This window comes from Bufo gargarizans, chromosome 3, assembly GCF_014858855.1.
Source record: "Bufo gargarizans isolate SCDJY-AF-19 chromosome 3, ASM1485885v1, whole genome shotgun sequence".
NCBI classification, from domain to species: Eukaryota; Metazoa; Chordata; class Amphibia; order Anura; family Bufonidae; genus Bufo; species Bufo gargarizans.
The window spans coordinates 204,129,292-204,145,904 of record NC_058082.1 but is presented as its reverse complement, the minus strand read 5'-3'; the positions used below and the strand labels follow the sequence as shown (position 1 = coordinate 204,145,904).

The following is a 16,613-nucleotide window of genomic DNA, read 5'->3' as shown; positions in this document are numbered from 1 at the left end:
TTTCAGGTCTATTGTCTGGGATTTGTCCAGCTTGGCAAGCCTACTTTAATGGTTAGTTGATGTGCGGTCTAACTTTCCAGTTTATGCAGCTAACATATGGGAACGGGAGAAATTTAAACCTCGGCCACACAGACATATGGTACAGATCCCTGCTTTAAACATCCGGTCTAAATTTTGGCCAGCGGGTCCAGCTGCAATCTGAGAGCCACCATCTTGCTTTGAGCTGTGAATCACAGCTAAAGGGACATAATAAAGTGACCTGAATTCTAGAGGAAAGTTTTGTGTTCATTCCCTGCAACCAAGAGGAGTACCTGAGCTGTCCCCATCACCTTTTCTCAGTTCTGGATCCTGTTAGCTGACTACAGCATTATAATAGGGGTGGCACCTGTCATTGTAAACCTGCATGTGATGATTATGAAATGACTGCCGAGACGTGATCGCTACAGAACATGAACTGTCAGCCTATTATGAGGCTCAGCAGACAGTATGAAAACTGAATGGCATTAAGAATTTTGCATTTATTTAAATGCACACATGGACATTGAGAATTGAGACAAGCTAGGGGAGTCTGTCTGCAGTTTTAACCATGCAAATTGAGCTGCTTCACAGTAGCTTCCCTCTGCTCTGAAGAACACATGTAGCATACAACCAGGTGACCACTTCAGCAATCAGGGCACAGAAGAGGGGCTGAGATGCAGCACAATGCAGAGAGCACTTCATAGTGAGGTTCCACCTCCAGTGCACTTACAGAAGAAGAACCTGGCAGAATAAAAGTTCATATTCACACTACTCCTGATAATAAAAGCTCCAGAAAAGGTCTCCTCAGACCCTACCTAGTGATGTCAGAAGTTTAGCAGTGCCCAAAGTACCGACAGGCAATGTGTGTTCAGAAAATGACCCGTTATTTAAATCACATTTTTACTTTAAACATTTTTTTTGAATCTTGGCGATTTTGGTTTTAATTTTCCAAGTCCCATAACATGGGAAAAAAAGGCTCAATATAAAACTTTATTTAATAGGTAATTTTATGATGATACATTCCCTTTAACACTACTTTCACACCTCCAGCAGACATATGGAGAATCGTCCAGACACAAACTCCAGCATGCAGTGGTTTGTGTCCGGCCAGTTCTCCGCTTGTATGCCGGAATGTGTATGGATCTCCTCTGGACCCCATTATATATAATGGGACCGGCGGACATTCCGCCTGCATCCAGCAGTGCCAGATCCGGAGAGTTCCAGTAAGCTATTCTCTGCCGAAATTCAAACCGGAGGTGTGAGAGTAGCCCAAGATAAAAAAACTTGCATTAAACAATAGCCATTTTGGGATGATACACTCCTTGTACTCTGATGAATGATTATGTTACACACGACAATCTCTTTACAAAGAAAGCAAGAGAGCATACTTACTCGTTTTGCTATACACAAAGTACGTAATCCATCAACCGCATAACAGTTCAAGTAGTTTTGAGTTTTGGCTTGAATTCGTCTTTGGTACTTTCCCACAGAACTGTCTAAATAAAAATAAACAGGTCACTAAATGGTTAAGTCAGAGCTTTTTCCAGGAAGGCAACAGATTTGCACTGTGGGGGACATTTACCATCATCCTGCACTTGATTCATGCTGTAAAATCTTTGTGATTTTTAAGGCCCCTTTCTTAGTCTGCTCCAGCAGAAAAACAGACTGCCGGAATTCACTGTATCTGCTGTACATGCCGAGCACCTTTTGTCTGGCTGAGAGCCAGCATATATGCCGGATCTGATTACAGTGAATGGGGACCCAGCAGTGCACAGTGGTAACCGGCTATGCTGGATACAGAGAACTCCAGCAGTCTTTTCCTCTGCACATATGCCTTAGATGTCATTGTCACAAGTAGTGTTTTTATGCCACCCTCACCACTTTTCTGAAAGGGGTGTGTGGCAAGAGTGGAAAGAGATGTGGCCAGCGGCCACAACAAATTTATATCTGTATTTTCATCAGTTTTCTGGCGCAAATGAAGAGAGAAATCTATGGCAGCGATGAGCTGCTGTAGAGATTTCTGTTTGGGCACATGAACAGCCAGAAGATGTGCCCGATCTATGACAAGGCGTGAGCCTCGTCATCAATTAGGGACATCCTCTGGCAGCGAAGAAAACGCCGATCTTGATAAATCTCCCCCTATAGGTCAAGAAAGACAAGGTTGATCAACAATGTATGAGAATGGGGTGCTTAAAGGGAACCCGTCACTGGGATTTTGTGTATAGAGCTGAGGACATGGGTTGTTATATGGCCACTAGCACATCCGCAATACCCAGTCCCCATAGCTCTGTGTGCTTTTATTGTGTAAAAAAAAACAACAGATGTGATACATATGCAAATAACCCTGAGATGAGTCCTGTGAGATGAGTCAGGGACAGGACTCATCTCAGGTTAATTTGCATATGCATCAAATCTTTTTCTTTACACAATAAAAGCACACAGAGCTATGGGGACTGGATATTGCGGATGTGCTAGCGGCCATCTAGCAACCCATGTTCTCAGCTCTATACACAAAATCCCGGTGACAGGTTCCCTTTAATCCTACGGCGAAGCTTCATCAATATACTTTATGTCGCCGGAAGCCAATATGTCAGATCACTATGGCATTTCACATCAAACTAGCTAAGCAGGAACCTGGTCCGGTCAATAGGGAGGGAGAGGCTGGAAGAATAAGTAGGAGAAGCAAGGATGCACAGAATGACATGGGCCTGCCTCTGGTGCACTTAGCGATCCATTCCATATGCAAATGAGCAGTTAAGTGAAAGGTATCATTACATTCTTCTAAGCTAGCCCTTCAAGACACTGTGCCTGGTTTCACCGTGAATTTCCTGGAGAAAGATTCCTTTTAATTTAAACCCAGGGTCTTACTCACCCCATGCCCCAGCCACTCAGGGTCTCATTAACCTCAGGCCCCAGCCATCCAGGGTCTTATTTACAGCAGGCCCCAAGTCAACCAGGGTCTTATTTTCCCCAGGCCCCCAGCCTCCCTTGGTCTTATAACCCCAGGCACCAGCCACCCTGGGTTTTATTTTGTACTCCTACCTGGCTCAAAATACTCCTCAAAAATGCTAAGTAGAATGTTTTGTACTTTGGTGAAAAAACTGTAATGCAACCTCTATCCTCATATACATGTGCACTTGGCATATGTTTTAAGTGAGGATAGGGACACGAGCTATTGCCAACATGTCTGATCCGTCTTTCCTCTGAAATCTGCTGTCAGGGAGGGTAGAGACACCCTTGCATGAATTACATGGCTGGATAGACCTGTTTATAAAAATCGCAAGTCTTGTGAACAGTCCTATAGAATAAGAGATGAAAAGGGTCATATATGGTGGTTTTACAGCCTAAATACATTTTCACAATTTTACCTCCAGTTATAGATACCAATCAGAATCTCTCATCTTTTCAGGTACAAGTAAGAATATAAAGCAAAAGAACAGATTATCTGCTGTGAGGCTTGGCGGTCCCTATTGGAATCATTTAATCACAGGGGCCAGTGGCTTCCAAATGATAAGTTAAGACTGGAACGACCATATAGCTGTTCCTTCAAAAAGGAGAACGGGTCAAAAAGCCCAAAATGTTTATTTCACCCATTTACTGGAAATCTTGCCTTTTACCTGTTCAATAATCTCAAGTATTTTCTTATAACGAACATGCCTTTATTTTAAATGAACCTAGCACACTTCTTTTTAGCCATGGAATACTATCTGATACCATCTACTATTGCGCTCAGCACCAAAAACAGGCTCAAAAAAACAGAATCCCACGTGACCACCGGCCTGAAACCCACGTGCAGTTAGGAGAGTCTCTCTCTTCAACATGACAGTTTATAAGAATCAAGAGCAGACACTCATCTACAGTGCCTTGCTAAAGTATTCACCCCCTTGACTTTGTTCGTGTTTTGTTACATTACAGCCTTAAGTTCAATGTTTTGTTAATCTGAATTGTATGTGATGGATCAGAACACAATAGTCTAAGTTGGTGAAGTGAAATGAGAAAAATATATAAATAAAACTATTGTTTAGAAATAGAAAACAGAAAATTGGCATGTGCGTATGTATTCACCCCCTTTGTTAGGGAGCCCATAAAAAGCTCCAGTGCAACCAGAAGTCACATAATTAGTGAAATGATGTCCACCTTGTGTGCAATCTAAGTATCACGTGATCTGTCATTACATATACACACCTTTTTTGAAAGGCCCCAGTGGCTGCAACACCTAAGCAAGAGGCATCACTAACCAAACACTGCCATGAAGACCAAGGAATTCTCCAAACAAGTAAGGGACAATTTTGTTGAGAAGTCAGGGTTAGGTTATAAAAAAAATATCCAAATCTTTGATGATCAGCAGGAGCACCATCAAATCTATCATGACCAAATGGAAAGAACATGGCACAACAGCAAACCTGCCAAGAGACGGCCGCCCACCAAAACTCACGGACTTAGCAAGGAGGGAATTAATCAACGAGGCAGCTCAGAGACCTAAGGTAACCCTGGAGGAGCTGCAGAGTTCCACAGCAGAGACTGGAGTATCTGTACATAGGACGATAATAAGCCGTACGCTCCATAGAGTTGGGCTTTATGGCAGAGTGGCCAGAAGAAAGCCATTACTTTCAGCTAGAAACAAAAAGGCACGTTGTGAGTTTGCAAAAAAGGCATGTGGGAGACTCCCAAAATGTATGGAGGAAGGTGCTCTGGTCTGATGAGACTCAAATTGAACTTTTCGGCCAACATAGAAAACACTATGTCTGGAACACATCACATCACCCAAAGAACACCATCCCCACAGTGAAACATGGCGGTGGCAGCATCATGCTGTGGGGATAGGACTGGGAAACAGGTCAGATTTGAGGGAAAGATGGTGTTAAATACAAGAATATTCTTGAGCAAAACCTGTACCACTCTGTTCGTGATGTGAAGCTAGGACGGAGGTTCACCTTCCAGCAGGACAATGACCCCAAACACACTGCTAAAGCAACACTTGAGTGGTTTAAGGGGAAACATGTAAATGTGTTGGAATGGCCTAGTCAAAGCCCAGATCTCAATCCAATAGAAAATCTGTGGTCAGACTTGAAGATTGCTGTTCACAAGCGCAAGCCATCCAACTTGAAGGAGCTGGAGCAGTTTTGCAAGAAGGAATGGGCAAAAATCCCAGTGGTAAGATGTGGCAAGCTCATAGAGACTTATCCAAAGCGACTTGGAGCTGTGATTGCCGCAAAAGGTGGCTCTACAAAGTATTGACTTTAGGGGGGTGAATAGTTATGCACATTGACATTTTTTTTATTTTGTCCTATTTGTTGTTTGCTTCACAATAATAATAAGAAAAACATCTTCAAAGTTTTGGGCATGTTCCGTAAATTAAATGATGCAAATCCTCAAACAATCCATATTAATTCCACGTCGTGAGGCACCAAAACACGAAAAAAGTCAAGGGGGTGAATACTTTTGCAAGGCACTGTACAGAAATACATACCTGCACAATAATATATACTGACTCATGTGTACTAAAGCTGCCAGATAGGTCCAAACTATTTTCTAAAAGTTGTCAATTATCCAGTCGCTTCTTCATCGTCTATCAGTTTATTAAATTAGAAGACAGTAAAATACGTGGTCCTTCCACATGTTCACACAAGACATAGTAAGCAATTCAGCATCTTTTCGAACAATCTCTGACATGCCCCTGCCCCATCTATCACTACACTACACTATACTACAGGAACATGCTCTGCATACTATGCTGTAACACAATTATTCAGATTTGCGTCGGGCTACAGGACTACATTCTGCCCTTCAGACATATAGAATGCACTACTTTAATATCCTGCTCATTTCTAAGAGCTCATAAATTATCTTCTGAGTAATGTACACACACGTCAAGAACAGATATATGAGGCACTCTGAAAAATGGCTAACATCCGTGTGTATCGATAACATACTTGACAATGATACAAATGTCACTTTCCTCGTCTGTTTATAGCGTCTGTTCTATCATTTATAAGCTGGCATACATACTCAGATCCAGGGGAAGTACTGCCTTCATTTCTGGGATTACACCTTAGGTATCAGTACGAACTATAAAAGGGCTTTTCCCACCTACACCTAATTTTTAATGGTAGAACAGTGCTGCACGTAGAGAAAAAAAAATTATCCATTTCCTCCCCTGTGCCAAGGGCTCATTCAGTGCCCCTTCCGTCCCCAAGTGGCATGTCACCCAGCTGTAATGTGCCACTCGGTGAACTATCAGGGCTGAGGCCAGTGAATGGTAGCGCACATGAACCAGTCCAAACGTTTAGGGATGGCAATTAAAGGGGTTGTGTCACTTCAGCAAATGGCATTTATCAAGTAGAGAAAGTTAATCCAAGGCACTTACTAATGTATTGTGATTATCCATGTTGCCTCCTTTGCTGGCTTTTTTTCATCACATTATACACTGCTCATTTCCACAGTTGCGACCACCCTGCAGTCCACCAGCGGTGGTCATGCTTGCACACTATAGTAAAAAGCAACGCCTTCCCTGGTGACTGGGAGCGTGCATATGCCAGCACTTTTATTCCTATAGTATGCAAGCACGGCCACTGCTGCTGGATTGAAGAGTGTCATAACCATGGAAATGAGCAGTGTATTTACATTTCCGTTTATTTTTTATTCTACTGACCTGTGATAATTTGATCATTCACACAATACACCTCCAGCAGGGCATAGTGTCTCCCAAGTATGGCAGGCCCGGGGGCCTTCGTTAAGAACCCATATGCCATGGAAACCCATAAGCACCCTGTGATCGTGTTGTGGGGTTGCTTAATTCACTGTTTTATTTCATCTTCCAAGGACCGGCCTTGCTAACCACCTTCCTACAGTATAGTGTCCACCATCTGGCTTGGAGTTTTGCGATAGCTGGGGAGTCACAGGCTGCTGCTATGATCTATATCTTACCTTTACAACTTGGCTCAATGAGATCCAGAACCACCGAGTCCGCGCCTTTAGTGTAAACAACAATTTCATCTGTAATTGGATGTCTAACCACAACAGACATCCTTTTCCTGGTTGAGTCAAACCCCAGGGTGTGCAAGAGTTCAAAGTTTAACCGCCCCAAATGGGGTAATTCCACCGTTACTTGGTCAGACAGTCTACCAACCAGAGAAAAATTATATGCTTTAGCAGCATATACAAGTGCAGCTTCATCAGGACTCTCTGCTTCAAAGCGCAACTCTCCTTCAGGTCCGTCTTCTGTTCCTTTACTGCCCAGCTGAGATGTCTGCCCACTTACACTGCTCTGTGGAGAGCAGGACAGTTGCCCTTCCAGCTTGATAAAATTGCCCTCAGTGGAGGTCGAGGATAAGATACTGGACCCAACCCTTTGCATAGATTTGCTAGGTGTAAGACTTGATGAACTGCTGCTGTTTGATCCAGAAGTAAGCCTGCTGGGTGTAAACCTCCGGATGAAGTCTTCAATGGTTTTAACTGGAGATTTCAGTTCAAATCGAACTCTCACCTAGAAAATTAGTACAGAAGTTTTAGCACTGACTGATATTTCTGGATTTCAAACTATTTTGACATGTATCCGGCAATTCCAAGTAAATTTCGGGAAGGGCTTGACCACATGAAATAAACTAACCATAGGCCTATTAAGTCAAAAAGTAAACCACTTTACATTGGAAACCTCTCCATCACAAGGAACCGATTTTGATCTATGCCCTCAGTATTATATTCCATCTACAAGATTACCAAAAGTACCCAGAGTTCACTTATTCTTCAGTCAGTTTTGAATAGACTATCAGAAGTGTCTGGAAGTAGCTCATAACCTTGTGAATTTTTTTTCTACCAATTATGATGCCTGATTTTTGCCTACATTATCTGTATGCATGAACAGCACAAATGAATTCATCGGGAAGTCTGAAAGGTTAATTAATGAATAATTACAATGGGACTAGTCTAGTAGAGTTTACCTTTAAGCTGATCCTACACTTTCATAAATAACTGCCCCATAGGAAGCCATGGGACCAAGACATAAGGATTGTATATAAGCACTCATTACTGACTCACCGCACAGGGGTAGGACATGCTCATACAGCTACGACATGCTTGTTGCATCTGCACTGCTGTACCCCCCCCCCCCCCCCAAGCCTTGGGGTACAGGGGTACCAACGGAAACTACAAAGAAAACCTTAAAAAGGTGTTGTCTGGGCCCAGGATATCTTTTTTTCCCTCAGAGTTAGAGCTAAGCGAACTTGTGTAACTTATGGTCCATGGTAGCATAACCCACAAGGAAATTCTTAGATAACCCAAACCTTGTACGCCGGACTTGAAAACACAAGTTCGCTCATCCCTAGTCCTATTCCATCCGCAAAATGGACAAGAATAGGACATGTTCTCTTTTCTGCAGGTCTCGGAACAGACGTGTGGATGCGGACAGCACATGGTGGGCTGTCCGCATTTTTGGTGGCCCCATTAAAATGAACGTGTCCGCATCCGTTCTGCATAAAATGCAGATCGGATGCGGCCCAAACATACGGTGGTGTGCATGAGGCCTTCCTTATAGAAAACATGTATACAGTGCTGCCACATTTACCTTCTGCCTCGGTTGATTTGGAGCAGTTACAACAACTGTGTTGCAAATAGTCAAGGCAACAAAAAAGTCAAGTACATCCATCAGTTCTGGCGTCAACTGGGAGAAGAGACCTTCATGGTTTCTCACTATTTTCAGGGCTTTCGTACAGTCATGGACCTTTTCCAGTAGCTTTGGGTCGGGAGTGATGTCCTTTTCCTAAAGACAAGTTTAAAAAAAAAAAAAAAAAAAAAAGCATGAAATCAAAGTGCAAAAATTTGTTTTAAGGCACAAATTTTTGACCCACAGCAGCCGAACATGGAAACAGATACAGGAATGCTCATCAGAAACCACTAACCATGGGACTACTGAATGCTGTGTGCTTGGAGAGGATGCTAGCTTTCATAGCCTCGGCTCTGCTGCCTGTACGTCGGTGAGTCTTGGTACTTTGACTTCTATGGATCACTTTAACACTGTGATGACTGCCACTGCTGTCCCGTCGCGGGAGAGTCCCTGATTTTGGCACAGCATCCTCTTCTTCAGATTCTACTTCCTGATAGGCTGCTAAACGCTTCGCTGTGAATGGAATTTAGAAAAAAATTTAATTTCACTGAACATGTTCCCAACTTTTCTGTGCTGAATCTGTGTCTAAGCCTGCTTACAATATGCTTCCCATTGTTCAAATAATAAAACGCACTGCATACCGCACTTCTTGTTCCTGTGTGGGATTGAATCCCACATCGATGATCAAATAAACAATTCCTTTATTAAATCCCCCAAAAATCAAACAAAAGCCCAATTATTATTAAAAGGGTTCTCCGGGAATGAAGAAAATGGAAATACGGAAATATTACTTTATTATAAATATATTCCCAAACACCTTTCATTAGTTATAATGGCTGGCTCATTTCCTCTGGGGAGGAATCATTAGGAGAAACAAAATGGCCGCCGTCCTATTAGTACATACAAAACCGGTCCTAATCACCCAGCAGGACAAGTTACTTCACAACACTGAGGTAAAGAGCTGCCTCATCCTCCTCTCCTACTTGTCAGGGATTAGGATCCTGAATACAGCTGTTAAGATCTTCAGTTGAATCTCTGGGGAATTTAGTGCACGAGGAGACATGAAGTACAGAAGAGGATGGACAGAACAGACTGTGGTAATGTAGACTGCATACAAGTATTGCTGCTCATTAGCCACATCTTCTCATGAGCTTCATTCCTACAGAGATTCAGCTGAAGCTCATATTAAACAGTTTTCAGGATCATAATCCCTGACAAGCAGAGAAGAGGATGTGGCAGCTCTTTACCTCAGTGTTGTGAAGGAACTTGTCCTGCTGTGTGATTAGGGATTCTAGGAGATATATGTTATCCCAATCTGCTCAGTCCAAGAAAGCGGGGGATCTTACCCTATTCTACCCGTACCTAAAGCGGAATAGCCGCCCTGAAAAGAGCAATCCCACTGCCTTCAAATCTATCCCTACAAGCCTTAACCTAGCTAGGGAAATGATAAGAAGGGAACCACTCACCTAAGCCCAAGTGGAGGAACAGATAATCCAGTCACCAACAGCAACACACTATACAGATCAACAATTAGTAGATATGCAGTATTACATCAGGTCTTCTCTAGATAGATTTAAAGGCAGTGGGATTGCCATTTTCAGGGTGGCTATTCCGCTTTAGGTATGGGCAGAATAGGGTAAGATCTCCCGCTTTCTGGACTGAGCGGATTGGAATAACATATCTCCTGCAGAATCCCAATATACTTTAATAATAATAGGGGTTTTGTTTGATTTAATAAAATGTTATGTTTTTAGGGGAGGTTATTTTGTTGAATTACCTATCCTATGTATTGGGCCTTACTGGTGGCGTGAAAACCAGTTCTGTGATTTGTCAATTAAACATTTGACAGGTTAGTATCTGCGGCACTCGGATCAGCTCGACTGAATGGGGAAAATCCACCGATGCCTTCTAGAGCAGTGCAAACTGTGGCCGAAATCCGAGGGTCCGTCTCAGATTTCTCCAGCAGGTTCCACATTAATAATACACATTGTTGCTGTGTTAACCTGCCCTAATGTACGGTAATTCCTTTCCAATCACAAATTAGAGAAAACATGTCAAACTTAAGCTGCAAAACTGGAGACCTTCTTATCATACACTGTTGAAGTAGGTTTCACTGATGTACAAACTGAATTACTTTGCCTTCATTTACACATTTTGTATAAGTTCTATTGCTTTTACTATCAAATCAAATCTACAATACGTGTGATTAGACATCAGGCGTAGACTATTCAAGTTTACAGTCTTTTACTTGTGCTTATAATAAGCAGAGGTCTGGTGCCCAACTTTCCTGGATGGAGGGTAACAAATATCACATTTGATTTTTACTAAATGAAACCTATAGTGGCAATTCATACTGTACAGAAAACTGCAGTACAAGTTGCGGAGTGGGAACACCATTTCACCTGAGAATTAAAGGCTGCTGACAGATGGGTGACAAAGTAATGCCCTTTCCATTGCTGAAATATTTATTGCTACAGCAGCAGGGTCTAATAATTATGCTCCGAGCGAGCACGGCCATACCCTGGCAGCCAGAAAAAAAAAAATTAAACAGATGCCCATCTCACAGGGCGCTGGAGTGTATGCGAGAGAGCTAACAGCTGAAACATTATATTCACAGATGGCTTTGTTTTGTAGATATTCGGGCTGCTCAGGTAGCAAAATAGGATTTGTCCCACAAACAGCATCCCTAAAGTGAGAAGTAAATTAAGGCATTCGTCATTTAGGGCTGCCTAAGGCTTTTCTACTTTATGGAAGGCTCCACTTATGCCAAGGATTTGCTGCAACCCCCATAGAAAACTTGTCTTATAGCTGTAGTAACCAACAAGTGCAACACAGTGTCTCATGCATACAGAAAGACAATTATGTAATGTAGTCCTGTTGGGGGTTAAACTGTAAGTGGAAAGATATGGAAAGAGAGATGTGAAAAAGAAGAGCAGTTCCTTTCTGCACATAGGCTTTAAATGGTCACTAACTTTTCACACAACTTTGCATAAATCAATAGCACAAGCAACCACAAGAAACTTTGTAATATACAGTTGAAACCAAAAGTTTACATGTTTTTCTCAATATCTGACATGAAATCAGAATAAGCCTTTCCTGTTTTTGGTCAATTAGGAACATTATTATTATTATTTGCCAAATACCAGAATAATGAGAGAGAATGTTTTAAGGCATTTTTATTACTTTCTGCAAAGTCAAAAGTTTACATACACTAAGATTACTATGCCTTTAAACAATTCTGGACTGCCCATACGATGAGGTCACCTGTTTGGAAGATTCTGTTACCTTTGTTGGCAACATCTGAGTTAGGCCGAATGCACACGGCCGTGTTCCGTGGCCGTGAGCGGTCCGTGGTAACGCGGCCTGGATTCATGCTGAGAGCAGGAGCGCACGGCGTCATTAGTTGCTATGACGCCGTGCACTTCATGCCGCCGCACTACAGTAATACATTCTTATAGATCATACGAGTGTTTTACTGTAGTGCAGCAGCGGCATGAAGCGCACGGCGTCATAGCAACCAATGACTCTGTGCGCTCCTGCTCTCAGCAGGAATCCAGGCAGTGTTACCACGGACCGCTCTCGGCCACGGAACACGGCCTTGTGCATTTGGCCTTAATTGGAGACACACCTGTGGATGTATTTAAATGCACACCTGAATTACACTGCTTCTTTGTCTAGCATCATGGGAAAGTCTAAAGAAATCAGCCAAGATATCAGGAAGAGAATTGTGGACTTGCACAAGTCTGGCTCAACCTTGGGTGCAATTTCAAGATACCTGAAGCGGCCTTGTTTATCTGTATAAACAATTATATACAAGTACAAACAAGATGGGAATGTCTAGCCATCATACCGCTCAGGAAGGAGACTGGTTCTGTGTCCCAGAGATGAACGTGCTTTGGTCCGAAATGTGCATATCAACCTAAGAACAAAAGCAAAAGACCTTGTGAAGATGATGGCAGAAGCTGGTAAGATTGTGTCAATCTCCACAGAGAAACGAGTACTGTATCAACATGGGCTGAAAGACCACTCTCCTAGGAAGAAGCCATTACTCCAAAAGAAACATAAAAAAGCCAGAATAATGTTTGCAAATGCACACAGCAACAAAGACCTACACTTTTGGAGACGTGTCCTGTGGTCTGATGAAACTAAAATTGAACTTTTTGGCCATAATGACCATCGTTATGTTTGGAGGAAAAAGGGAGAAGCTTGGAAGCCTAAAAACCCCATCCCAACTGTGAAACACAGGGGCGGCAGCATCATGTTGTGGGGTTGTTTTGCTGCAGGAGGGACTGGTGCACTTCACAAAATAGATGGCATCATGAGGAAAGAAGATTATGTGGAAATACTGAAGCAACATCTCAAGATATCAGCCAGGAAGTTAAAGCTTGGGCGGAAATTGGTTTTCCAAATGGACAATGACCCAAACCATACTGCCAAACTGGTTACAAAGTGGCTTAAGCATAAAGTCAATGTTTTTGACTGGCCATCACAAAGCCCTGATCTCAATCCTATTGAAAATTTATGGACAAAACTAAAAAGGCAAGTGTGAGCAAGGCGACCAACAAGCATGTCTCAGTTACACCAAATTCCGACCAACTATTGTGAGAAGCTTGTGGAATGATATCCAAAATGTTTGACCCAAGTCATACAGTTTAAGGGCAATGGTACCAAATATTAACGAAATTTATGTAAACTTTTGACTTTGCAAAAAGTATTAAAAATGACTTAAAACATTCCATCTTTTTTATTATTCTGGCATTTGGCAAATAATAATTATGGTCCTAATTGACCAACAACAGGAAAGGTTTATTCTGATTTCATGTCAGATATTTAGAAAAACATGCATATATATGTGTCTTTTTATATAGTGTATGTAAACTTCTGGTTTCAACTGTATCAGACACTAACGTCTAGTTCTCATGTTATGAGGTGTTTACTTTTCCAACCCCCAACCCCACCCGACACCAATTGTTTTTCTCTTCAAAATAGGCTTTAAATCCATCCAGAATGGATCAGGTTCACTGAAGGATAATATTACAAATGTTAATATGAACAGGTGAGGGGGTTTAGTGTGAGCAGGAGTCGGGTGAGACAGGACTACAGGAGAGACAACAAAGACTGCTGCAGCTAAATAGCTAAGAAGATGAGAAGGTTAGGGAGCAGACTCTCTTCTACTTTCTGTTTGTACAGTGGACAGTAGCTAGTCTCCATCCACCATGTCTGGGAGAACTGCAAACTAGACATTTAGCATGTACACACGAAAGCTGCTAAAAATGCCAGATACAAGTCATATAATGGCCAGAAAACCATGTACACAGGGTACGCTTTAAACACATTGGATCAGTAGAATAGGGCTGCCAAGTCTCTTCTGCACCACACAACCTATGTTAGGAGGAATTTGAATGGATTGTCAATTCGTCATGTGCCTGTAGCTCCATTAACCCCTTAGTGACCACCCATAAGTGTTTTTTACAGCAGTCACTAGGGGGGCTTTAGGCTGGGCCGCCGCTTTTTGATGGTGGCCCAGTCTCCCATGAGAGCCGCAGCCTTGCTCGGATCCAGGCTGTTAACACTTTATATGCGGCGGGTGCCATGGCACCCGCCGCATGTAAAGTGCTGGCAGAGGGAGCGGACTCCCTCTGTCTCGCATCAGCACCCCGCAAATGCGATCGTGGAGTGCCGATGTGTGTGAATGCTGCCTGGGGTCTGATGTAGGCCCTAGACCAGCCTCAGGTAATTTCCAGGAGGCTGCGCCTCTCTGGCGCAGCCTGCTGGTCAATGTTAGAATAGCATTGCCATTAAAATTCAATGCACTATAGGGATAGTGCATTGCATTTTAAAAGCAGTCTGTTACAGTCCCCTTGTGGGACTATTAAGTGGTAAAAAAAATAAAAATAAAAAAATGTACGCAAAAAAATAAAATCTTTCCCATGTGTTTGGTATTGCCGCGTCCGTAACGACCCGGACTACATAAATATCATGTAAATTATCCCGTGCGGTGAACACCGTAACAAAAAATAAAATATAAATAATTGCTAATTTATTCTTAGTTGCCACCGAAAAAAAGTAACAAGCAGCAATTAAAAAGCGCCATTTACTCCAAATGATACCAATGAAAAATACAAGTTGTCCTGCAAAAATCAAGCCCTCAGATAACTCCATAGGGAATAAAAATAAAAGTTATAGGTCTTGGGAAGCGGCAATGCAAAAACATTTTCTTATTTTTTTGCAAAAAAAAAGTTGTAAAATGTAAAAAAATAAAAATTAAAATATGTATTTGGTAAAAAATATAAAAACATTGTGATGCACAGGAGGAACCAGAGATCATATGAGGTGCTCTCAGTAGAGTAGGTTCACCCTATCTACTCAATTAAATGGCAATAAGAACAAAATAGACTGGGCACTCTCTGATATCTCGACCAATACTGAATTTATTAGATATACCTAGTACTAACCAAATGGGGGGTAAACTAAGAATAATAAAATATCGGATAGAACATAAAAACCCAGTCCATTTTGTTCTTATATGTATTTGGTATCACTGTAATCGTACTGACGTTGTTATTAATGTACTAATGTTATTTTTTACAGAAAAATTAACACCGTAAAACTTATAACTTAAAAAAGCTGTGGCAGTTGATGTTTTTTCCCCATCTTCCTCCCAGAAAGAGTTAATAAAAGTTAATCAGAAAGTTGTGTACCCCAAAATGGCACCATTAAAAACTACAACTTGGCCCGGAAAAACAAGCCCACATAAAAGCCATATAGACGGAAAAAATAAATAGGTATAGTAAGGCCCAAAACAGGCTGGTTAAAGGTCCACAGGACTGATGGAAGCAGCCGTGGTAGGGGACTGTATACATAACAGTGATATCACATTTTGCTAAACTGTACAAACATAGTAAAGACTCCCATCAACCTGTTTCATATACATACAGTAAAACAGGACTCACCATTGGCATCATGGGAATACTCTATTCCAGAGACCGTGCATCTTCTAAATACCATTTTATTCTCAGTTAGTGTTCCAGTTTTGTCTGAGAAGATGTACTGTATCTGACCCAAATCCTCAGTGATGTTCAAAGCTCGACACTGAAGACGAGAGTCTGTTTCTTCATCATATAAGTCCTTATCTTGGTGAATAAAATATACTTGGCAGATTTTAACAATTTCAATGGAAACATAAAGAGACACTGGAATGAGCACCTGTTTAAGACAAAAGTAGTAATGTATGGTTGTATAAAATAGCAGCATTTACCAGGAGCCACTGAAAGCTACAATAAAAGTAATAGCTGCATATCAACTCATGGTTTGCAGAACTGTGCCTTACTTATTTTGTACTTAGCCTGCATATGATTTCCACTCGTATACAAGTAACTACATTGACATTATTTTTCACTTTGCAGTTTCTGGCAGTCTTTGCTTGACTCATGTCTGCACAGACATCACGTCAAAATGTAGAGTCTGCCTGCATCAGAGTTTCCCTTCATAATATCGCAGATACATTTCCATTTCTTCCTAAAGGTTTTGAGGTCCTCCTTGCAGCATGCATGAGCAACTATTTTGTTTTTCTCGTGGATATAGCCCACCTACATATTATCAGGGACAAACATTCAATCTGAAATGTGCTAATGCCCAACGCTCCAGCAAATGGTGTTGCACAAGCTAAGAAATACTGAGTGGGCCAAAAGTGGCATGTATGGTAGGATTAAGCCCATAGGGATGTGCCCGTCTGGCACCCACAACCATGCCACTCTCAAAATTGCTTAAATCACCTTTCTTTCCCATTCTGACATTCAGTTTGGAGTTCAGGAGATTGTCTTGACCAGGACCACAACCCTACATGCATTGAAGCAACTGCCATGTGATTGGTAGATAATCACATTAATGAGAAATAGAACAGGTGTTCCTAATAATTCTTTAGGTGAGTATGTATGTGTATATATATATATATATATATATATATATATATATATATATATATATACATACA

General features: G+C 41.8%; 1 protein-coding gene across 1 annotated transcript in view; it reads right to left on the bottom strand.

Moving 5' to 3' along the window:
* The window catches only part of ATP10A (ATPase phospholipid transporting 10A (putative)), a 143,540-nt gene that overhangs the window by 21,374 nt on the left and 105,553 nt on the right, over positions 1-16,613 (bottom strand). Inside the window, exons 7-11 of the mRNA XM_044285217.1 lie at positions 15,574-15,826; positions 8,916-9,133; positions 8,582-8,776; positions 6,946-7,504; positions 1,411-1,514 (exon numbers count right to left, since the gene is read on the bottom strand). Coding sequence (XP_044141152.1) covers positions 1,411-1,514; positions 6,946-7,504; positions 8,582-8,776; positions 8,916-9,133; positions 15,574-15,826 — 1,329 coding nt within the window. The remainder of the gene's footprint in view (positions 1-1,410; positions 1,515-6,945; positions 7,505-8,581; positions 8,777-8,915; positions 9,134-15,573; positions 15,827-16,613) is intronic.